Source organism: Indicator indicator, chromosome 3, assembly GCF_027791375.1.
Source record: "Indicator indicator isolate 239-I01 chromosome 3, UM_Iind_1.1, whole genome shotgun sequence".
NCBI classification, from domain to species: Eukaryota; Metazoa; Chordata; class Aves; order Piciformes; family Indicatoridae; genus Indicator; species Indicator indicator.
In genome coordinates this window covers 26438412-26463283 of record NC_072012.1, presented here as the reverse complement: position 1 = coordinate 26463283, position 24872 = coordinate 26438412, and the positions used below count along the sequence as shown (strand labels likewise).

Below are 24872 nucleotides of genomic sequence, written 5' to 3'. Positions count from 1 at the left end.
CTCCCTAAGAGACTGCAAAGGCTCAAAAAGGCACAGTAAAACTTAAAATAAAGGTATATGAATAAACTATTATTTGTTCCATTCCTTGAAAAATATTGTAATATTGCACTACATTATTACATCCTACATTACTTCAGCACTTCAGTTAACAAGTTCTTGGATAGTTTTAGAGCCCTGATTATAATCAAAAGTGCTGTATTCTTTGGAAATAAAACTCATGACCACAGTGAGAACATTCCCAAATATGAAATTATCATATACCCAAATATGAAATTATCATATACACATTTCTTTGCTGTTGCGTGTGGCCTCTCACACCGTAGTAATATTAAAATATTTTAAAATTAGGTATTTAATTTTCAGAGACACTCATCATCTTCTAGACAGAAGGTCCTCTGAACACACTGGCCACTCAATGAGTTTGACTGTTTAGTGTACCTATACTTTTAAAAAATGTAAGGAAGTTCTAACCTTTTCTGTGATTCATAACAGAAATGTTAGTACTTACAGTGGGTTTTTATACACGGGCTTTCTGTGCAAATAGAGAAAGGAAAAACAGCAAATGGATGATATTGTCTTTCAGATTCCAGAAAATTGTATTAGGATTTTTTTTTTAAATGTTCATCACAGATAAAATATTCTCCAATTTAAAGTAATCATAACTCTTTCCAATCTTTCAAGAAGAATAACAGGGCAAGTTAAGTACACGTTCCAACCCACCAAACTTCATAGATACCTAGCAGCCAATTGTGTTTCTACCAACATAATGTAATCAATTCCATTTGCCCAGGGTCAAACAGAATCATGAAATTATAGAATGGATTGGATTGGAAGACACCTTTAGAGATCATCAGGTCCAAAGCCCTGCCACAGGCAGAAACATCTTTATCTAGATCAAGTGTCTTAAAGACTGGTCCAACTTGACCTTGAACACTTGCAGAGATGGGGCATCCACAACATTTCCATCGTCTGTGGGACAACCTGTTAAACCAGACTTTTCCAACCAGTCTCACTGTAAAAAACTTTATCCTAATGTCCAATCTAAATACATCCTCTTTCAGTTTAAAACCATTGCCCTTTGTACTGTCACTACAAGTGTTGTTAAAAAGTGTTTCTCTTATATTGAAAGGCCAGATTATGGTCCACTGGAGCCCTCTCCAGTATGAACAACCTCAAATCACTCAACCTTTCTTCACAGACAGGATGTTCAAGCCCTCTAATCGTTTTCATTGCTAAATAGTCTCACTTTACTCCTAGACTTAAATATTCCACACTATGCAGTATGTCACTTCTAGTTCATCAAAATGTTTCTGTAGTATTATAGCCTCCTTTTAATTTTATGTACACCCTGCTTTGCCTCTTTGGTTTTAATACTTGTTTTAAAATATTATACCTCAAATGCAACAAAATTAAATACAGAATTTACAGTGAGGAAAAAATTGCAAATATATGCAATAAAACCAAGATAAAATAATATAAATAATACATTAACAAATACATGAAATATTCTAAATGTAAAAGCTAAGATTCCCATTCCTGAAAATAATTATAGTCCATTTGCTTTTTCTTTCTTTTTTTTTTTCCTCTTTTCACCATTGTATAGACAAGATACTTCAGAATGATGAAGCTCTCCAGGTATTATGCTGTTTTGTTTCAAGTGCATGACCTAGGATTCTATTAATGATCAGTTCTGACCCCTATACCTCCTCTAAGACTCCCTGGATAATGAGAAGTGCAGGAAATTATTGATAAAACTAATGTGGTTTCCTTGTGGATGCTGAGTTTCTGTGTTAAACAAAATCGATCAACGCAAATGGAAAAGCATGTTAATCATAATGTATGAACAAATTATACCAGCTAAGGTTATGTAGAAAACAATACTGTTACAATGCTTGCAAATGAGTTAAAACTTTTTTTTTTTTAAATTAAACCAAACCACAACAACTTTGATTTATAACATAAATTGTCTTTGAATTCAGTTAGTTGCCCTCCAGCTATTCCAAATCTATGAATTTTGGATATCAGGATCAGTGTCCTGGAATTTCCCATAGTATTTTGTGGACATAAAAGTAACCAGAATTCAAATCCAGAGCATGAGAATCTTCTAATCACAGAACGCAGGTAAGCAAATTAAAGATTGCAATCCTAATTTTCCCAAGCAATTAAACCACGTCTCTCATACTTCTTTTCCTCTCATCAACTGTTTCTATTTTCTGGAGAAAACTCCTGTTCATTTTTGATCTATAAATATATATTGGACAGAATTACTGTAATCTATGGAACTTCTAAATGTTCATCCCACTTTTCTCAGGTTAACACTCTTGCATTCTGTGAAACACCTTGGCATAACTGATTTTATTCCCAGACAGATGCAGTTCTTCTGAAAGTACACAAACCACAGGTTTGAGCACACACACACTGTTCTCAAAGACCTTTTGCCACTTGCTTTAAATTGAATTTAAATTAGAGAAGGTAATGGGACAAAAATAGAGAATAATTGCTATCTGGCAATCTCCCACAGGCTCTAGTTAAAAAAAAATTAGGAAGCTTGACTGACAACACAGGGAAATAACACTGGTGATAAACCAGATGCTATGCTGACATATACTATCTTATCAAAGAAATGCAACTGAGGTCACTGCAATGAAATACAATGTCAAAAACGGGACTAGGGAATGCTAGATGTAAATAATAATAATAATAATATAGCTAAGAATGCAGGCAAAGTACTGTTCTAATATCACAAAACCTATATTCATGAATAAAAAGTACATTACAACCAAATATATCAAATATATATTATGACTCTAGGAATGAAGCAATCAACACTAAATCAAGCTTCAAATCAGGGTGAATATTGATGCCATTTTTTCATACTACATTAGCAATCTGCCATATTTAAAGACCACTTGAAAAAAATAAGGGGTAAATCAGCACTCTCCATCACAGGGAAACATTTAAAGTAAATATCTTCATGCTCTGTTCAGCTAAGCAATATTTATCTGAATGGGTATTATTAAAAAATGTTACGAGATATTTCTGATTGTGCAAATACATTTCTGTGAATGATTTTGTAATAGAAGATAAGTAGGATTTGATTGATGTGGGTGTTTTAATAATAGAAAAATATATTGATTATTTTTTTGGATTTATAAATGCGTGAATATAGGGTTATAAAGTGGTTTATGTTTAGTGTGGGGTGAGGATGTTTTTGTATATGGGTTGGGGATGTAGAATTGATTAAGGAAGAATAAAAAATTAATGTTGTAGTAAGTTATAGATGTAAAGTATAGATTTATTTATTGGTAATTGTGTTGATATTATTTGTTGGAGGGGGTTGGGTTTTTTTGTGAATGATGGGGGTATGTTTATTATTTTATCTAAATACAAAAACAGAAAGGGAATGTTAGGTTGAATAGGTGTGATTTTTGTTGGGAGGGTTGTTGATGACTTATGGAGTTAGTTGGAAGGAGGATAAATTCAGAAGGAGGATTTATTGGTGTGTGTAGTAGTAAGTGGAGATTATGTGGAGGGTTTTTGTTTAGATGGTTAATTATTTATTGTTATAATAATATGAGTTGGAAATAATATTAAAATATTTGTTTGATTTAGAATGAATATATTAATTAAATTAATAAAAAATAATATCAAATAATTAAAATTTAATAAAGAAGTTTATATATTAAAATAAAATTATAATAAAACTATGTTATTGTTTTGGGGGGGGATGTAAATATTAATAATCTAATTGAATTGTAGTAGTAAAAATGTTTTTTATTATTAGAAATGTGAGAATAACACCCCTTGGTCCTATATAAGAAAGCTCAGAGAAGGATTTATTTGTTTGTACAGATTCTTTGTTGTAAAAAAACTCAACCAACCAAAATCCAGGTTCTTGTTCGTTGCATTACTAAGCTAGAAGTATTTGATTTAATGTCAGACACAAAACTAGCTTTTCTCAGACATGATTTTATGTATTTCATGTTTTGTCCAGAAGAAAGCATTTAGTAGCTGTGTATGAAACACCTTTTTTTCCCCCTAGAAATTAGTATTAACAGTAAGTAAAAATTCAGTGCATATTCTTGAAACTATGAACCTGGTATAGTCACACTTCATTTGCAAGCGGAGTATCAGAAACAAGATAAAGTGCTCACCTATTCTTTCCTACATAATTGTGTTTATGAAATGCTAGTTTTAAAATATAATTCATGAACAAAACCTACTGATCAAAGATTTGGCTCGTGCCTTCTTTTTTAAAGTGGGAACTTGATATACAATTCTAGGTATCATTAACCTTTTTGAGTATTGATCCCTAATGGTGTCTAGGAAAGCAAAGTAGCACATCCTACACATCTTGCAGTTACCAAAAGGATCAACAACCTAACAATAAACATTTGCCAAAATAATAAAGAGTGCTATTAGATCTCATAAGAACTAGGTAGAAAAGCTTTAAAAAAAAATTGTAATGCTTGGACACACAAGTTAGTGGGAAGTTGTATTTTCCAGCTGATGAACTTCCCACTTATTTTTGAAATGTGAAGTATTACATAAAGAACCCTCTGTGATTACAAAATACCGAATCACAGATCCTGTCATCCAGTTCTCTGTTTTCATAAAGTTATGAAAAAGCATATTGAAAGCAAACCCAGAATTTGAAATAGCTTTTCTTCACAAGTTCCAATTAAAATAAGTACATTAAAAAAAAGAAGAAAGAAAGAAAGAGAAAACAACAACAAAAAGCCCAAACCAACCAACCAACCAAAAAGAAATAAAACCAAACTACCAAACGCACAACTGAAAAAAACAAACAAATGAACAAATATTGCATTACTTGGAAACTAAGCTAATATAGCAATTGGAGCATGAGTTGTAATCAGGTCTTCTTGCTGGTACATACATACAAAAAGTCGCATCACCTCAGATGTCTTAAGGCAAGGAAGAGAAAGTGAGTACCAGAGTGCTACATCTGATTTATCTTAGGCACTTAGGATAAGATAAATTACTCTGAGAAGGTGCCTTTTGCTTTCCATTTGGTTTAGGGGACAAATGGAGTTAATAGGTTAGACAATGAACTTCAGGTACACAAGTTATAGCAAATGAATCTCACTATAAGTCATAACCGACTGTGATAAAATTGTGTTTAGTTCCAACCAGATGATGCAAAACCTGTGCTTTCCCTTAGAACCTTGTTGGTGTAAAATGGAAAATATATGGTGACTTTTTTAATTGCTAACAAGCATTTTTGCAAAAGTTGCAACTATAAATTGCACAATAAAATTATTCCTTTTTAAAGCATTCCTGTCGTAGGATCTTACAATAAAACAGGAAAGAAGAGAATTACTGGATATAGCATCACATTACGGAAGAGACAGAGAAGAAACTGTCTCACAGAGTACCAAAAACAGTGAAAGGAAAATGCAAAAATAGAAAGTGCATGATGTTCTATATTTAGGTTTGTGGGTAGGCTCTGAAATCTCCTTTGAGCTGTCTTCTTTGGTAATCACTGGTAAGACCAAATTTTGAGGCAACAGTAGGATGTTCTCAGCAATATTTTTATCTGAGGATTCAAACTAGTCAGTATTCAAAGGCAATCTGTGAATTTATTATAATTCTGCGCATAACCATCTTATTTTTACTTTTATTAACTAATCTGAATTAAAACATGTAATATTGTATCAACTATTTTCAACATGTTGCAAATTGTATTTTAAATGTGTATGATTGCTAAGAGCCTTGCACTGCCAGACGTGTCTTGAAGATTGTCCCACTACTAACATCCTATTTAGCTGTAACCCAGAAATGCATGTGTTTAAAAAAATTAATTCAAAGTGAAGTATTTTCATACCTCCCTGTATGTCAGCAGTTTTCCAGCTGCATGCTATCACTGCATCTGCAGTGAAGTATACAGAACCATCATTTTAAGAACAGAAGGAATGCTGGACATGTGATGTATATTCAGATACTATTTCCAAATACTGCAGTATCACTGCTTTCTCCAACATTGTTAACTATCACACAGAAACAGTTATATTAGCCTCCCAGTGGCATAAAACCTTTTTTTTTTTTTAATATTATAGGGAGTAATAAGCAGGGGAAAAAAGAATACCATTTCACTGCTGAACCTATCATCACATGCAAAATATAACAGCACCATGATCTTAACATTCAACTGCATTTTAAGTTAAAACAAAAATAAACATTCCAATTGAATAATTGTAATTGAAATAGCTTTACTATTAGTCAGTAATATCTTTGCAGGGAATTTAAACACTATTGCCATTACTAGTTGCCATTACTAGTTGGGACACTTGAAAATTTCTTCTAATGAGATTTTTTTTTTTAATGAGACATGAGCAGTTTACACCACTCTTTTATTGGCAGAAACTGATTGAATAGATCTTTGCTTCTTACCATCAACACAGGCTGGCCTTGCTCTTGTTGTACCGGCAATCTGTCCTTTTTTACATGCACAGCGAGCTGTTTGTCGGGCTATAGTCCTTCGGGGCTGACTGCTATCTCTGTCCAAAGTAACAATCTCACATGTACCTGCAGCCAGCTGACCTGGAAAAAGAACCAGCAACAGGTACCAGAGTCACTGAATGCACTACAGGCAATCTATTACAGCCAAATAGAGTCACAGCCCTATGTCACAGCAGACACTCCACAACAAATGGGCAGCCAGCTGATGGATATAATAAAACCAAGATGACATACAATTTTTCTTTGTGGTAGACACATGAAAACCCTGCAAACTGGTTCTGCCAGAAAATTATTATTGTTCCATAAAACCCAGAGAGCTGAGGTCACACAGGTTACTTTTACTTATGTCAGCTAAGTAAAGGAACATTCTGCTTTTACAGCAATGAAATTTAAAAGGTGTGCTCTTTATATACCTTCAGAAAACAAAAGACTTCCCCACATGTCCATGAACATAATGAAGTCTTAACTTTGTGTGTTGTTTTTGAATGAAAAAGCCTTTCAAAGTATGCCCATGACCAGATTGCCAATACTTTGGCTCTTGCTTTGACTAAGCTGCAAGGTAATTTATTCTCTACCTGACTCATAGTTGTACTAGTTGGTGTTTATTCTTTTGATAAACTTACTAAGTAATCATCCTGCTAATGATAGTAAAATGACACTGTTCCATTAGCTCAGTAACTCTTTTCTTTTTACTAACTACTCCAATGTATGCAGCTTTTCTGGAATAGTAAGGAGATATACACCACTTAATTCAGAATATTGGACCGTAGACACAAAACAAAAACTTTCAAAAAAATGTTTCATGAAGAATATTAGTACATAGACATTTAAAATGATGCACTTCTTCTGGTACAACCAGTAGTCTGCTGGTATTCTGAACTTCTACATTCTGCATTTTACAAGCAAAAAAGATACATTATCAAATTTCAATGTGTAATAAGACACACCCCCCCCCCCCAAAAAAAAAATCCCAGCTATCATTTTGTATTATGTGTAATTTCTGGATTTAATGGTACAGTAGTAAGTATAGTTTCTACTGGATTTTTTCTTTGCAGGCAATCAATTATAAACCTTCAAACAAATATTTGCTAAATATAAGTTAAAAATACAGGCTTACTATATTTTGTTTTCATAAAAAAGTAACATCACAACAAGTATATTTATAAAAATATATGTGGTTTAAATAATACAGTGAAAGACATTGTAATGATAAAATAGCAAGAAAAAGAGGAGAAATTTTAAATCTATATGAACATCAAAATTAAAAACAAAACAAAACAAAAAAAGCAACACATAAACCCCAGAAACATATACGAATGTAATGTAGTTAAAGCCTAAAAGTGCAATGATATTTCCATATACTGCATGTTTTCCATTCTTCTCCAAAGCATCTTAGGGCGTTTCCTATTGCCTGGATACTGTTTTAAAACTGTCAGACTAGCAGAATATTTTATGTGGTCAATAGCATTATGAGTGCTTCACTGCTAAGGCACCTGAAGTGACTCCTGCACTGCAAGTAATTACAACATGGTAAAATTGACCATGGAATATGGAACAAGGTATGCTACAAATTCATGCAAATATATGACATAGATATAAGTAATATACATTGGGTATTTATAAATACAGATACGATACTCATTATAACTTAGGAATCATGATGAGTGCTGGATTTCTACTCTTTTCCATCTACTCTATTAATAAAAACATCTCAGGATAAAGGTACTGCTGAGAGGATTTTTATTCTATTTTATGCTGGTTTGGGTATTATTATTATTATGATAATGATGGCACACAATGTTACAAATAAGGACAAGGGAAACACAGCTACACTGAAAACACTTTAGGCTGGGGAAAAGAAAAAAGAAAAACAAAAAGAAGAAATTCCCTATTGCTAACATTTCATTGTGGGTTGAAGGAGATTTATTGCTCTTATATATACAAATGTCTTAGTGGATCATGTAAACAAGACATAATCAGAGGTGTACTTAGATTATTGATCCCTGAGGCATTCAGAGATCATGATTACCATCCTGCATTGAGAAAAGAAATTGAATGGAAACTAAAGAAAAAGTGGAAGAATAAATATGTTATGTGTAAGTGTTCCTGAAACAATGGGTTGCCATATTCTTCCCTGCCTGTAAGTTTTTACACTACTACTACTTTCAGTAAAATACATAGTAAATCATATAATCTAGGTAAATCATTATAGAAAACCCCATTTCAGAGGAAAGGAAACAGTTTTACCACATAGTGAAGACTATGCTCAGAGAAAAAGATGAACAAGAAAGCTTTATGTCAAGACAATTTGTGAAAGCAAAAAGCTTTCCAGAGAATTCAAGCAAGGACTATAAATAAAAACATGTATCGATAAACTTTTCTGCTTTTGGAACTGTCTAGTTTTAGTTCTGCATAGGTTTGCTTTGAGCCAGATGGGCTTTTTGGTTTTTATGAGTGTTTTAAGCTTCTTATTTTGTTTAGAGATGTTTAGAGGTGTAGTGACTTCAATTTTCTTGACGAACTTTGAAAACTGGGATACCTAAACGATTACAATAATTGCTCTACAGAGCATCCATTCTGTTTGTTTGTTTGTTTGTTTGTTTTTTCTGAATGAAGTCCCATTGTTATTAGTTCTGAATCTTCTTTCTGTGAGAATTTCATGGAAGTCTGAATTAAATCAGTGAGTTTAGGTACATACATTTAGCATATAGTGTAGTAAATACCTCAAGGTTTTATGTTTGGTTTTAGTTTGTTTGTTTTCTAACTTCTTTAGTGCTTATATTCCTGAAAGAGCCTGTTGTTGAAAAGCAAATAGTGTTTTTTATGTGCATTACCAAGAGCCTTCTGTCAAACATACGCCATTGCTGAAAGAACAAAGCTTTTGAAAGATCCGTATTGTCTGATAGATAAAACCCTTAAATAGCAAATATTTCCACATTACATGGGGGTTACCAAGGATAATGTTTTAATTTTCTGCAGAGGAAAATATTTGTATTCTCTAATTGAAAAATTCAGCAGGCAAGTTATCAATATTAGAAATTTTTAATTTATGCATGCTGAAAAACTGAAACTTCCCTTGAATTCCTTTGAAGAATTAAAATCAGATGATGAATTCACAGTATCTGGAGATACAATGAAAATGAGACTTGATATAAATATATGAGTCTTTTCAGGGTTTTAGATTTCATACTTAGCCAGAAAAATCTGCATCTGAACTCTACATACAGTCTTATATTTTAGTTTTAGTGGACAAATTTTCCATGCATCACCAATTTGATGCCTAGCAACAGAAGCTCTTTTAGTTCAAAATGCATCAAGTTAGATGTTATTAAAACTCTTTTGTTAGTGCAGGAGTTGTTTCAAAATTAGATCATAGTAATACATTCAGTAGTTTTCTATTACAATATTGAAGTCTTTCTGACAACTGAGTTATACCAATTCCTGAGCAGAGCTCCATATCAACAATTCCTACTGATATAAGGGGAGACTTAAAATACTTAGTGTTCATGATTTGCAGTTTGACATAGGCCTGATTAACAAATATGTAAGCATATCTCAATTTAAAAAATGAAAAGCATGTATTTAAGTGGAAATTGATTTTTTTTTTATCCTATATTTCTTCCTCCAAGAAAATGTTCTGAATGAAGATCTTGTACAACGAACATCATCCAGTTTCATCAAGGCTTATTACCTTTTATTTTTCAATTTTAGGTCAGAATGAGAGAGATTATGGCAATGAATTGGTTTGTCCCAAAGAACCACACTACTTACTTTTTAGCTACAATAGCAAAATTTGTGGAAATATAACAAGTATAAAATAAGAAAAAACAATTCCCACAAAGCTTCTTATTTAGTCTAATGTAGTCGATCAGAATTGGCTCAGTGTCTGTACCACAACATGGGAAAATCCTGTTCAAATGAATCAGCACAGTAATGTTTCAATGAACAATGTTTCAATTCCAATTTATGTGATACAAGGGCATTTCAATTGTTCAGTAGACTATATTAATGCAAATACTCTGTTTTCCTTTTCTTCTACTAAAGTCACTGACATTGAAAACATTTGTTTCTAAGATGCTTTGTATATCCTTTAGAAAATTGTATCTTTCTATCAAAACAAATGTTGAACTGCTTAAGTAATTGACTACACAAATCAATTCTTCATGCTAGCACAGTTAGACAACCTGTTTAAAATAGTCTTTTACCAGTTTTTCTTGAGGGTATGATTGTGCTGTCAGTAGATGACATGATCAATATAACTGCCTGAAACAAAAAGTAACTAATTTGGATAACCCTAATTTACTCATGCACCATCCAGGTGCCCAGTAAACTAAAAAGTAGCAGACCAAAATTTTCAAAGCTTTCCACAGAGTTGCTGCATCAAGAGCTGTATTTGGGTGGAATTAACCTTACCATGTGACCTTTGTAGGTTTTGAATCTTCCAGTGACTCATGATTTTAGTGGTATAAAGAACAGATATTTTATCTCAAAAGACATGATGATAGTACCTGTTTTATGAAGGAAAACTCCTGTAGAATCCAGTTAAGTTAAAATGAATAATAATAAGAGAAAAATATGATCAATGTCTTCTCCTTTTAAGAGTCAGTCTAAGTATTTTCCAAGTTTCACTTCAACAAAACAGTGCATTATGTCTCCCTTAGTAATTACTAGTTTTATTGCAGTTTCCAGGCTACCACTTAGCCATCTCAAGCATATAAACAGCACAGACATTAGGAGAATAGGAAAATAGCTTTCAGTCCTTCTGTTCTGAAATACACAGTAAATTTTAATTAAGATAGGTCCTACTTTTCTAAATAGCTGCACCAAAAAAAAATGAAAAAAAGAAAAAATAATTTTAAAAAGAGTCTGTAGAGATTCAAGATACATGCAGGACACATTTTGATCTAGCTTTTTTCCTCCCAGGTAAGACTAATGTCCTAACTTATTGCACCTGATACTGCTATGGTAGATAATTGCTTAATATTTTATTGTATAATTAAGAATCATTTCCCCTTATCTTACTTCTAAAAACACAACAGGTAGGGAAGTAAATGTAAAATCAAAGCTCAGTAAAAACATACCTCAGAATTTAAGTTTCTGAAGGAAATTCTCAAAAAGAATAGGTACAAAAGGAGAATTCCAGACCAGAAAAGGTTTGAAAATCAAGCCAAGGCTACACCCTACTTTAAGAAGTAATTCATACTGATCCCATGGGTTTCAGATATGGCAATGTAATTTCTCAAATTCTATAGTTTCAGGTCAAAATTGACGCATTCAACATGCTGTGCTGTACAAAAGAAAAAAAAAAAGGAAAAAGAAAGCTCATGTACAGTATTGAAAAGATAACTCTGTCAGGGCCATGAGGGCTACAATAAGCCCTGCATCATATAGCCCAGGACCCTGCCCTGCCCAGCAATGGGTCATGCTGAGCCAGGCCCACCAGTGGGCCCATTGTCTGGCCTAGACTCAGCCTGTCCCCAGGGAGCTGACTGATGTCTGGGTGTGGGAGTACCCTGTACCTTGCTGGCTACCACTCCCTGCCCTTCTGGGTCTCCTGGAGAGGATCTCACTGGAGCAAGCACTCAGACAGGCAATCCATCCAGCTGCATCACCAGGAGAGCCAGTGATCTTTACAACAGTAGAGGTCACAGCTTCCGTCTTGAGAAACGTCTTTAATGAATATTCACACAAAAAAATCAACCAAATGAATGTCATTAATATTGATTTCTTGAATATTATAAAAGTATCCAGTCTAGTAATTCTGGGGGATTTGTATTGAGTTTTCATGTCTCTTTTTGGATAGTGACCTAAAAGCAGATCTTACAAAGAAATAATTCATACAATTTATGACACCAAGGATAAGAAGAAATTACAAGATCTTTAAGAAAGTTCGGCCTCTGTGTAGGTCCGTGTAAGCTGCAAATCTCAGTTACAAAGAGAGCCTCTGAGGAGGAGGACCTTGCAGCTCCCAGGGCCCTCCTGTTCACTCCTCTTCATGCAGGTTTAGTTAATTGCTTCTGGAGGCCTCTATTGGTTACAAAAAGGAAATAACTGCATAAATTTAGGATTAAATAAATCTATGATGCTTTGCATAAATTGGAAAATGGCTATTACTTTCCCAGGAAAAAAAAATAACTGTTAAGGGGGGAAAAAAAGGAAAGAAAGAATCAAAACATCTTTCCATGTCTTTTTCAGCCTCTACATGCAAAATAAGCCTAATCTGTTTATAAAACAAACAGAATAGCCATAGGGTAAAAAGTGTTATTGGAGAGATGCTGATATTTCTTTTATGAAAGACAGGAATAAAAAGCACAGGTTTGTCTAAAAAGCTACTGACATTTGTTGGAGCCAGAAGCTGTATGTCAGGAAGGAACAAGTCTGTTGTGTTAGCAAAATATGTCACTGCAGGGAGCATGAAATCAGTTTGAAGGAACATGCAGATAAAGCCATATATCAGAAGTAGATATAAAGTAGCAGCAAAGGTAAATGGCACTTTTAACTTCTTGGGTTTTCTTTTTTATAATAAAACTTTTTGTTATTCTAGAATGACATGACTGTTATTCTTGAATTACTTGAAAATTATTTACATATGTAACACAAACTTTTAAAAGAGCTTTTCCTACTGGTATCAAGATCTGCATTGCAAGATTCTATGTTGAACAGCAGATTTGGGGTAAAATTTTGCCAAAGCATTCAGCTGACATGAACTGCTACCAAATGACATCCAGCCTTGTTCACAGGTCATGCAGTAACTCATACCTATAAATGAATTGAAAATAAAAATAAACAAACAAACAATAAATATATAAACCTCCCCAAACTAATTATGGAAATTTTCTGTCAGTTTTGTAGAACAAATGTGATCACATCCACTGTACTTTTAGCAGATCTAAGTGATTTCCTCTTTTGTATGACTATTGCATTTAATGCTACTCTTTCTCTTTTTTTGCAAGATTTTGCAAGACACAAAATTCATTTTCTTTCTAGTGGTGGCAATTTGATGTTTGTTTGTTTGTTTGTTTGTTTTGTTTTTTGTTATCTAGATGGTAGATTTACTCTGAAACCACTGGCTAATTGAGAAATATTCTAGTAGCTAGTGTTATTCTACTGCCTTTTTTTTTCATGTAAAGAATCCATAAGCATTCAACATACAAAACACAGTCTCTCAAGACTTTGTACAATGTGGTACTGCACTTACTGAGCACATGACAGCACACACATAACCACAGCGAAATATAAACTTATCTTGGTAACACTGAAAAAGGAGACACTGAAAAATGGAGCACAATATCCATATCCAAGAAGGAGACAAGTTTCAACAATTTTTAATGTTTTACTGCACCTGAGGAGAAATAATTTAACTGAATAATATGACATAATTTATCAATCCATAAGAATGGACCCAAATCAGGGTTTGGTGCTGAGAACCTTGAGTAAAGGATCCACAGACTCAAAGCTTCAACAGGCAGCAGTGACACCTCTTGAACTGCCTCTCTTTGCAGTGACTGTAAAGGAAGTTTATGGTGCATAGGTTCAGTTAATCTGGATGCTAGCATGAATTCTCAAATCAAACACATCATGAAGACCAGAATAGGATAGCAGATGGGATATATGTGCTGTGCCTCCTGTTTCTCCTAGCTTAACTCTCAGAGTTTCACTACTGATCACACAAGAATAGTGTAATGCTCCTCAGTGGTACCCGTCCCTCCATGTGTACTGCATAGAACAATGAGGTACCTTAATTAGGTGCTATGCTGAGCACATGGTTAGATTTAGCACAGAAGACCCACTGTTACAGATACATCACCAAGGCTTTAGACAATTACATTATATTATGAATACAGATGTGCTATGCTAAATAAGTATGTCCTCCCTAACTGCTGGATTTGAGGGGTGGCTTTCAATTTAAAGGTTTGTCTGGTTAAAGATTTGCTTTACCAAAGTGTGACAGACAAGCAAGAGGATGCTTGCTGTTATTCTCAGATGTTCTAGATACTTTCAAGATTCATTTTCTATCTGGGCCATCTTCTGCATTTTCCATTTATCCGATTTGCTCAAAATGACTTATGGAACAGGTGTTTGCTGAAATGAAAAGTTTTCATGGATGAAATCCATGATTTTTATATCCTCATTTCTAGTCCAAGAAGATAACATTTATGGGATAAGATTCTCTTATGCACAACTCAGAGGAGAGTGACAGCAAAAGAGATTTTAAGATGCTCACACACATCCAAGACTGCCCAAAGGCAGTGCCTTGAATAAGGACTACAGTCATCCCACCCACCTTTACAAATTAGTAAAGATTAGAGACATCCAAAATATCTCTTCCTGTGTTCAATTTATCAAGAACAGTGTCTTCCTGTAACAAAACAAAGTGTTCAATCATTGCATACTCATGGCATCCATTATTTCACCTCTACACCGTATAAAGAGTGAAGACTATATCTTAAAGATATATGTCACATATATTCACAATGAATATAGAATGAATCTCAAGATACTGAAAAGCTGAAAATATTTTAAGTGTACAAAGCCATTCTGTGCTAGACTTAGCAGCTGTAAAAGATACAGAAACAACATTATCAGCAGAGGCAAACTACAAGGTATGTGTTCACACCATAGAAGGCAGTGTTCAAAAGTCTTTACACTTATGACCTTTTGAAAAACTTTAAATTAACCTTTATTATTATTATTATTATTCACTCTATAATGACATCCATCTTTTTATGTACTGCTTCTAAGTTTTACTAGCTAATAAAATGTTAAATTATGCTAGCAATTTCCCAATGAATGCCTAATAAATAATGCTTGCTCAGATCAAGATCCTTCATAAAAAGGAATTAAAATCAGGCTTGTCACTCAGCATTTTGATGAACTAAGTTTACTATCACTCATGGTGTACCATCCTGAAAAATGCCTAAGACTTAGAATAGACTGTAAGTCTTCTAGACACACAAAAAAATTGGGTACTTAAATAAACATACACACATATGCATATAGCTATACTTTAAAGAAGGATGTGTTGTACTGTATGACCTTGAAGATGATTTGAAATGTACTGTGTCTCATATTGATCATCAGATAGAAACAAATTGCCAATATTCTCCACAATAACTGTTACACCACGGAGTCATTCAGTAAGTCTGCTCCTTATAATACCACAGACAATGGATGCAATATGTTTACTTTACAATATATAACTTCAAGTTCAAACCACAGAAAAAAATCAAAGTAGAAAATACCTGTGTAAGAATTCCCACTGATTTCTAAGGGAAGGACATATTCCAAATAAAAAAAAAGTCAGGTCCAAGTCTGCCATCAGCTATGCTTTTCATTGTTCTCAACTATTTGCTACAACTTTAACACCACAATACTTGCTGTAGTAAATATTCCAGTGTTCTGACTATGTCTAGTGGATGAATTAAATTTGGTATTAGCTGTATCATAAACTATTATAACTTATATTCTATCTTTCGTCAGCTAAGTCTCTAAGAAGAAAAACTACCAGGATGTGAGATTCGATCAGTTTCGTAGGTCACATTGAAGCAGCACTGATCAGAAGTTCTCTGGTACAAAGAACAAGAAAGCTGTAAAGTTAAAGCAGAAGTGCTGAATCACACCCAGGGGAAATACTGACTAAAAATGGTTAAAATCATGGAGAAGCATGAACATTTTTTCCTGTCCTTTTGATGAATATACTAAGTTGTTTAGGGTAGTGATAATGATACTATGTTTCTGTGCTAATGGTATGTAAGCAGTAGAAAGCATAAAATTCATAGACAGGAGGATGATCCCACAGGGATGAGTAAGAAAGCAGAAAAGAGAGATTTATTGAATGAATGTTTGAATTTGAATGAATATTTGCACTCACCAGATGTAATTACTGTACATATATGAGATATACATGGTCATGTTGGCTACTTATGGTCTGCCCTTCTTATTTTAATTTTACCAATGGCAATATAAAAGCTCACATGAAAACTGAGCATAAGCTGGCATGAATCTGAACAGAAAAGCTGGCAATAAATATTTAATTTAAAAAAGGGTTTATGAAAGGCCATGTAATCTTTTGCCTAAATGCTTCAAATCCAAAATGTATTAGGTTCAAACAAAATAAAGTTATTTTAATTAGGTACAAGGAATCTGAATTTACACAGCAACCGTTAAAATGGAAAGCTATTATGACACTAAAACAAATCCAGTCATTCAGACCAAAGATTCAGTAGGGAATCTCTAAAGAAAGTAGGCCAACTCAAGTGCATATTTCCTAAGGACCAACTGAATACAGATTAGGGGTTGACCTACTAGAAGGAGCTCTCTGGAGAAGGACCTGGGAGTGCTGGTGGACAAGAAGTTCACCATGAGCCAGCAATGAGCCTTCATGGACAAGAAGGCCAATGACATTCTGGGGTGCACTATGGGTGTGGCCAGCAGGTCGAGGGAGGTTCTCCTTCTCTAGTCTGCCCTGGTGAGGCCACATCTCAAGTATTCTCTCCAGTTCTGGGTTCCCCAGTTCAAGAGGAACAGGGAACTACTGGAGAAAGTCCAACAGAGGGCAATGAAGATTAGGAGATGGCAGCATCTCTCTTAGGAAGAGAGCCTTGGAGACCTGGAGCGCTCTAGCCTGGAAAATAGAAGACTGAGAGGTGCTCTAAGTGCATATAAATATCTAAAGGGTGCAGGTCAAGAGAATGGGGGTGGGCTCTTTTCACTGGTGCCCAGTGAGAGGACAAGGGGTAATGGGTACAAACTGGAATACAGGAGGTTTCACTTGAACTAAAGGAGACACATCATTACTTTGAAGGTGATGGAGCACTGGAACAGGCTGCCTAGAGAGGTTGTGGAGTCTTCTTTTCTGGAGACTGTCAAAATCCACCTTGATGCATTCCTGTGCAACCTGATCTAGTCAAACCTGCTTTAGAAGGAGGGCTGAACTAGATGATCTCCAGAGATCCTTTCCAACTCCTATCATTCTATGATTCTGTGATTCTAAGGGCAGTGAACTGAAGGATTAATCACAGCTGTAACTACACATTGCAGTATTTGTGCATATGTCAACATGTATTTTGGTCTCACACCAGAGAGGATAACAGCAGAGAGAGACAGTCATCTTGCAATAAAGAAGAGAGCATCATTTAACCTCACTGCAAGAGAAACATGAGCCTGGTTATACACGGATAGTAGTGATTGTGTAGTTATAATTAAGAGGAAAGAATGTATCAAGTAGCAATTACATGGCCTTGGTTTAAAACAGGAATGGCAATCTAAAGACTCAGGTTTCGGTTTCTGATGTTGCCATTCATTTTCTCTACCGACTAACCACTTTGCTCTTGTTAGAGAAAGATAAAGCACTATTTTCAATGAAGTTACACCACCATCAAACTCAAGGTATACCAGAGCTGAAGCCATGAGAATTCTAGCATTAATCAAAATTCAGTTATTCTAATCTGCTGAAACGTAATGAATTTAAAAGTTACAATTATTTTATAGTCTTCAGTGAAAATTATTTTATAGTCTTCAGTGAAAACATCTTCTGTACAAGCAGACTCTTTGCACAATTAGTAATCCCACTCCCAAAACCATGAATTGACATTTTACCACTAACTTCACAGAAAGCAAATTTAACAGAATAATGAGAAAGTTTCCAAAGTGGCAGCACCAGCCCTTTAGCAAATGTCTGTTGCATCTTAAATAACTATGATTCTGAGCAAGGACATTTGTCAAATAAATTCTTATCCAAGTGAGAATTCTATTTTAAGAGTCATTCACTTTGTATGACTTTGTATGTACCACAAGTCATGGCAACAGCTCTGAACAAAGGTGCTCTAGGATCAGAAAGCACAGATAGAAGCAAAGCCAAAGGCACACTCCTTTAGTGTTGTAGTCAGCTATGTACCATAGGACAATTCCATGGACAACTCTTGCTTTTTTTGGACTAGATGAAATCCAGGCACCCCTTCCAATCTAAACCATTCTATGACTAATTTATTCAAATAATGTATCAAAAAACACTAGTCTACACTGTGTACATACATTAGCACACACTGTCTCTATACTCATCTACCTAGCTGCTTCCTATGGCTGTAATGCCTTATGATGTTTTTAAAATGTGTGAATTCAGTTCATGCCTTCTACTTTAGTATTTCAAGTAGACAGCTTCTCTTTTCTACTGCTTTCTGATCTCATATATAAATACCTCTTTGCATAACAGAACTCCTCTACTGATAGGAGATAAGATTATTCCAATACCATTCAATTTAATACTCAGATTCTGATATTTTCAATCAAACTAGGATGGTCACTGCTGGAAAAAGTAAATTCAGATTTTAGTATGAATGAAGTGTATATAAAACTTATTTATGACTATGTAAAATTCTTTGAGAATGCAAAATTATATTAATTAAATAAATAGTGTGTGTGTGTATATATATATATATACACACACACACATAGTATCTGTATGTATAATATAAATTGTGTATACATTAAATTTTTTAAGGTATATTCCATACTCAGAACCTTCAGAGATGGTAAAATACTGTTTGAGGTCATAACTGAAATCAGTAGTGTCCAGCCAGAACACACAAGTAAAATGATTGCCTACATAGTAAATATACACATATATGTGTACTTATTTGTATATATGTGTGTGTGTGTATATACATATATATATACACACACACAGAGATATATACTTATATATATATATATATATACTTACATATATGCATGTTTTTAAGTATGTTTTATGGATGGATTATAGATGACACCTACTAGGAAAGAAGAGCAAACTATGGATGAAATATTTGGATTGTGAAAGGATGTTTTGATGTACATGTATTGCACCAAGTTGACATATATGCATGGCTCATACAACCCTTCTGCGCAAAACTCAGACTTTCCTATTGAGATCAGCAGTACCATTTCCCATGCAATGTGCGCAGCTTTAAATGTCTATACAAACACAAAGCAATGAAGAACCAGGCCTTTGAACTGCAAGGAAGGGAAAATCTGGCTCCATTCTCAATAATGAATATTTAATGGTTCCTTGTTCCACTTACATCTGACAATCCTTTCCACCAATTATCCTTTTCACCAATCCTAGCAGCAAAGACAAGAATAAAAGAGCAAGACTGGACTGGTTGCTTAACCCTTCACATGAACATCAGTGCAGTCAGAAAAATGTTATAAAATCAAAACACTTTTTCTGCTCTTTTTTATACAATTACATAACTGATATACTGTATCCTCTTCTACAGAGTTTCATAGTGGCTACTGAAATTACATATATACAATCTTATACAGAAAAATGCATCCCTGTATGCCCAAAATATACAGTGACACAATTCATATCTTATCATGTCCTGGGATATGAAATGTCAAGTTTTTCTGCCTTCTTCTTATTAGAAAACAAAACAAACAAACAAAAAATATTAATAGTAGTTACCATGTGATCAGTACATGACTGGAAGAAAAAAAACAGTAAAAAAGGGAAAACCCTCAATATAACTAGGCAACCAATCCTTTCCACATTGTAACAGCTCCGTAGTGAAGAGACTTCCTTGGGGTTGGTGAAAAATCAGCATCTTTGCCAAAGTCCCTTGATGCCAAGGACACAGATTCTGATATTTCAGTTCTACACATAGGAAAATAAATCTATTTAATAATCTGATTAGGTTTTATCTTCCATTTTTCCCAGTGATGGAATTATATCCAGTGACAGTGTAAACATTTTTTTGCACAATATAAGAACCACAATAGAAAAGTGTAATTAGCACTGGAAAGACATTCTCAAGGAAGTACTTTGATTTCTAAAGACTGTTGGAGTGATTGTCATCCCTGCTGTGCTTGGATTATCTCTTGATGTGCATAAAGTGTGAATGCAGAATGCATTATTATGAAACTCACTCATCCTTGCATTTGTGAGCTCATTGCTTTTGCCATCTTGTGGTGACCAAAAATAGAAACCTACAGAACAGTGTATAATTCACACTAGAATAATGTTGCTGCATTTTTAAATTAATTCTCCAGCTCACATGCTGAAAATCTACAACTCAAACCATGCTGTCTGCATTTTGTCATTTATTTAACTAAGGTGCATTTTCCTTTTAAGATTGAGCTCACCAAAAACTACAAGCCATAGTCTAAACACTTACAATAAGCACAAACATTAAATGATTTAATGCTATATAAATGTATTCCAAAGAACTTTATCAAAATACCCTATCAGATCCTTATTCAAAGGAAATCCCTCTATCCTCTCAGCATGTATAATTGAAATACCTTTACAAAAATTGCCACATAGTCCAACTACACATACTGCATTTGGACTTCATAAACCAGTCAATAATTACTTATGAAAGAGTCATTTGTGGGCTTTAGGTTTTGGTTGTTTCTTTAAATTATCAAGAAAAGCAATGAATATAGAGTATCTACCTCTCCTAACTTTAACTTTTAAAAGAAATAGTGCCTTTTTGAGTTAGTAGTCCCAAGGGAGAGAAGGTGAGGCCTTCTGTTGCTAAGCAAGCGTTGGACAGTTATTTCAAGCTTTAGCTGAGTATAAGCAATAACCACTACTGCCTGAAATATATTGGAATGAAAGTGCATGGGACTATTCATGACAGTTCATCAGCATGCAGGAGGCAAACAGAGTGACTGCAGTGATTGAATACAGGCTCAGACTACTGGTTTTAATCTCCATCTCATTCATTCAGCCTTTACTTTTGGCACAGCTGTATGATAAACACTCTGACATTCTTCCTTGCCACCCTCCTTTGGAATCTCATGATTGCTGAGGGCATGTTTGTTACGTATTAAAGGTAGTCAGATTTGGGTTTCCCCCTTCCTCCTCCCTCTTACCACTGCCCACCCACCCCCATCCCCCCCCCAAAAAAAAAAAAAAAAAACACCAAAACAAACACCAAACCCAAACCAAACAGAAACAAGCAAGCAAAAAACCCCACAACATAAATACTTAGATGCTGCTAGTTACTATCACAGCACCATTATTTTCCTGAAGGGGAACTAAGTAATTTTCACTTTTCCACTCCAGACATCTTAAAATAAAATGAGGAAGCTTCCTTTCTACTACCTTCTGTGCAAAACTGCATATATAGTGAATTTCTATGTTCATAATAAACTCTAATTGGCTTACAATGGGACAATACCAAATTTTAACACTTTTACTCATGTTAACAAAACTCCAATGTTAAAGAATTTACAGTTCATCCCTTTTTGTTGCACATCACTCACCTTCTCACCAAGAAGAGCTCATATACAGCACCATATCACCAGTTCCCTAAACTTGCCTTGACTTTACACCCAGAAGGTAGTAAGCATCCTGAAAAGCTTAGGGCCTAGTTGGTAGCTTAAACATATTATGATAAAGTTGATGGGAGTTGCATATGTAAAGACAGTAAGCAGTAGTAACCTCTGTAACTTTGAAACTGGGTACAAATAATTTTGTTGATGTGACACTTGCGTGAAAATGTTAACTTCTGTTTTGCCTTACTCCTTCCACATATTAAAATCCCTAATAGTTTTGGGATAATCTGCCCAATCTGCCTCAAGGTGTTAGGCTGAATTCTCCTGCGCAATATGCCAGACTCCCTAAAATCACAAACCTTCTACACTAAACTATCACAGCTTCTAACTCGCTTTTTGTATTGAAATTGATGTTGTTTGATCACTACTACAGTTGTAATTTAATTAAAAAATGTAATCTTAAAACAAACAAAATACTCTAAAGAACCTATTAAATACTATCCACTCTGACTAAGATGGGAAAGCATTTGCAGTTTAGCGTGTTCAGGGATAAGTTGGATAGATGCCTGCGGAGGGCTGGTTCTAGAGTGCCTGTTACTGATGTGAAGATGTCATTTCTCTTACACCAAATTTTATCCACTGCAAGAGTTACTGAGCAGCCAAGATAACAAAAATAAGACAGAAAGGGAAAAAAAAAAAAGCCAACACACCATGTTCATGCAGCATTCAACACCATCTCTTTCAACTAAGTAAAGAGCAATTGATAGGCTGCATTGAAATCTGGAGACAGCAAACAGAACACCGAGTGAAGGAAATAGAAAAGATGAACTTTGCAGGTTCACAGGGAGACACAGAAGTATCTCTGGGATAGCTGAAATAAATCTTTTGAAGAAAAAAACCCACAACAACTCAGTCAAGTACAATGCCACCTAAAGGAAGAGATCTAAAACCTGTTTCCATAAGATCAAGAAAAGTCTTCATTTTCTACCCTCTGCTTATATTCAGGTTGAACTCGGGGAAAAAAAAAATCACACTGTTACTGTTCAACAGGGTATACAATCTGATTTATTTACAACAGATATGAAAAAACCCGCAACAAACAAAAAAAACCAACACAACATTCTGTTCATGAGACATTATCATAAAATAACTGTTCTATCAACTGTTCTTGATAATAACTGTATGTTACTTTTCATGTGCAATTCTTTTAGGATGTATTTTAACTGGTGGTCTAACAGACTAAGAGACCATAGAAAAGGAAAACTGACAAGTGATTGCAGGTAACACCAGATTACTGGAAACATAAATGATGAATATCACAGCAGATGTCATCAGTGCAGTGTGACCTGCTTAAAAAAAAAGAAAAAAAAAATCTTATTTTTTGATTCCAGCAAAGTTAGATCTTCCTTATAACACCGTCAGGCAAAGCAGCTTGCTCTCTTTCTTTTTTTCTGTTTTACTTCCTTTCCTTATTAAATGTAGAGCAAGAGCAACTTTGCTTTCCAGTGTCAGGATTTATGAATTCCCATTTATGCTGTCTAAAGATTTGCAAAACAACCATCCTGACCTTGATAAAATAAAATTTAAAAAAAAAAATCTCTGGATGAGTTTTAATGAGGATGTGAAGAAGTAGTCTTGGAAGTGTAGTTTGAATGAAAATGTAATAGTGTCTACCTTTTGCATTGTACTTTATGAGAAGGCATCAAACAATTATATTTGGCATTTTGTATTCACTATTTTCCATCCCCACACAAGTTGCTTACATAAAGGAGCTAATAAAAATTGCCCAAATGAGTCATTATTCCTTTCATCTTCAGTATTTAATTCTATTTTTGCTGTTGAATCCAGAAATGATATATTAAGACAGCAGAACACTAAGTGAATATTACTATGAGTAAACTTAAAATTATCAGATTTCAGAGGTAGCTGATGATTTTTGATGTGTGAAATGTTTCTTCTGATTTTAGCTGGAAATTTTTTTCTGTTCTACTAACAAATTGAACACAGCCTGTTTGTTCGGGGTTTTAAAATATTTTGGGAAGACTGTGGTTTTGCTTTAAGACACACATCACTGCTCCACTGAAATTTAAATATCTACTCTGCCTTTAATATAAACACATTTATCAACAAAAGGTAGCTGCTTGTATTGTAGTACTTTTCCTTCCTTTAAATACACTTCAAAAACGTGTCTGAAGTGTCATGCCTTCTTTTATTTGTAATGTTCCCTTTTTAGATATCATGGGCCACAAATGCCATCAATCTGAATTTCAATTGATATTGCACAGACATGTCAACATTAATGACAGAGAGATGTTTAATTCCCCAAATAAACTTCTGTAGCTAACTGCTAGACATAAAGTTAAGTAACTAATTGTGTAAGATAAGCACAACAAATCCACACGTTTATCAGAGGACAATCAAATCAGATGACATATAATGAGATTTGGTGAGTAAGACTTCAGAGTCTAGAATGCTCTGCAGTAGTGCTCAGGAAGGTAGCAGGATTTTTCCACTGACTTCAGTAAGAACTGTGTAAACCTCTGTGTGATGCAATTTTCTGCTCATATACACTAGCCAAATTCAGCATTGAGATATTCAGACCACTGACACAAATGGCTAAACGTCATTTTTAATGTCTTTCTATTGTACTAATTTACATGCTCTAACAATCTGAGTTTGAAAAAATCACCAAAATGGTGAAATTTGAATGCAATCTTGTTCTCCAACTGTTTGGAGTGCTCTCAGCTGCTTCAGCATCTGACTAGAAGAGGATGAATGAAAATAAAAGTAATATTTCCACCTCCGTGTGATAATACTAGAAAACAAAAGAATTTGTATAAAGACGTATGCTAACCTATATTCTGCTGGTACAAGTTTTAAAACCACAGGCTAACAGAAAAAACTTTTATGCAGAAGTCAGTGCCAGCCTTAGCTGGAATAACCTGTATTCTTTAGACTTCACAGCTTGTCTCTTGAAAGTTTTCTGGCAATGTGCCTTTTCACATTTGTCAGCTAAATCAGAGATCTAAATGCAAAATATAACATTAAGGAACAGTGAGTGCATTTGCGACACTCCTTGGAGGAATCAGATACACAGAAGGCAATTCCTATACTGCATAGAGGGGCAA

At 34.4% G+C, this 24872-nt stretch overlaps 1 protein-coding gene across 1 annotated transcript in view; it reads right to left on the bottom strand.

Annotated features, from left to right (window-relative positions):
- TAFA5 (TAFA chemokine like family member 5) overlaps positions 1-24872 on the bottom strand; it is a 342009-nt gene that overhangs the window by 111010 nt on the left and 206127 nt on the right. Inside the window, exon 3 of the mRNA XM_054399858.1 lies at positions 6412-6561. Within this exon, the coding sequence (XP_054255833.1) occupies positions 6412-6561 (150 nt within the window). The remainder of the gene's footprint in view (positions 1-6411; positions 6562-24872) is intronic.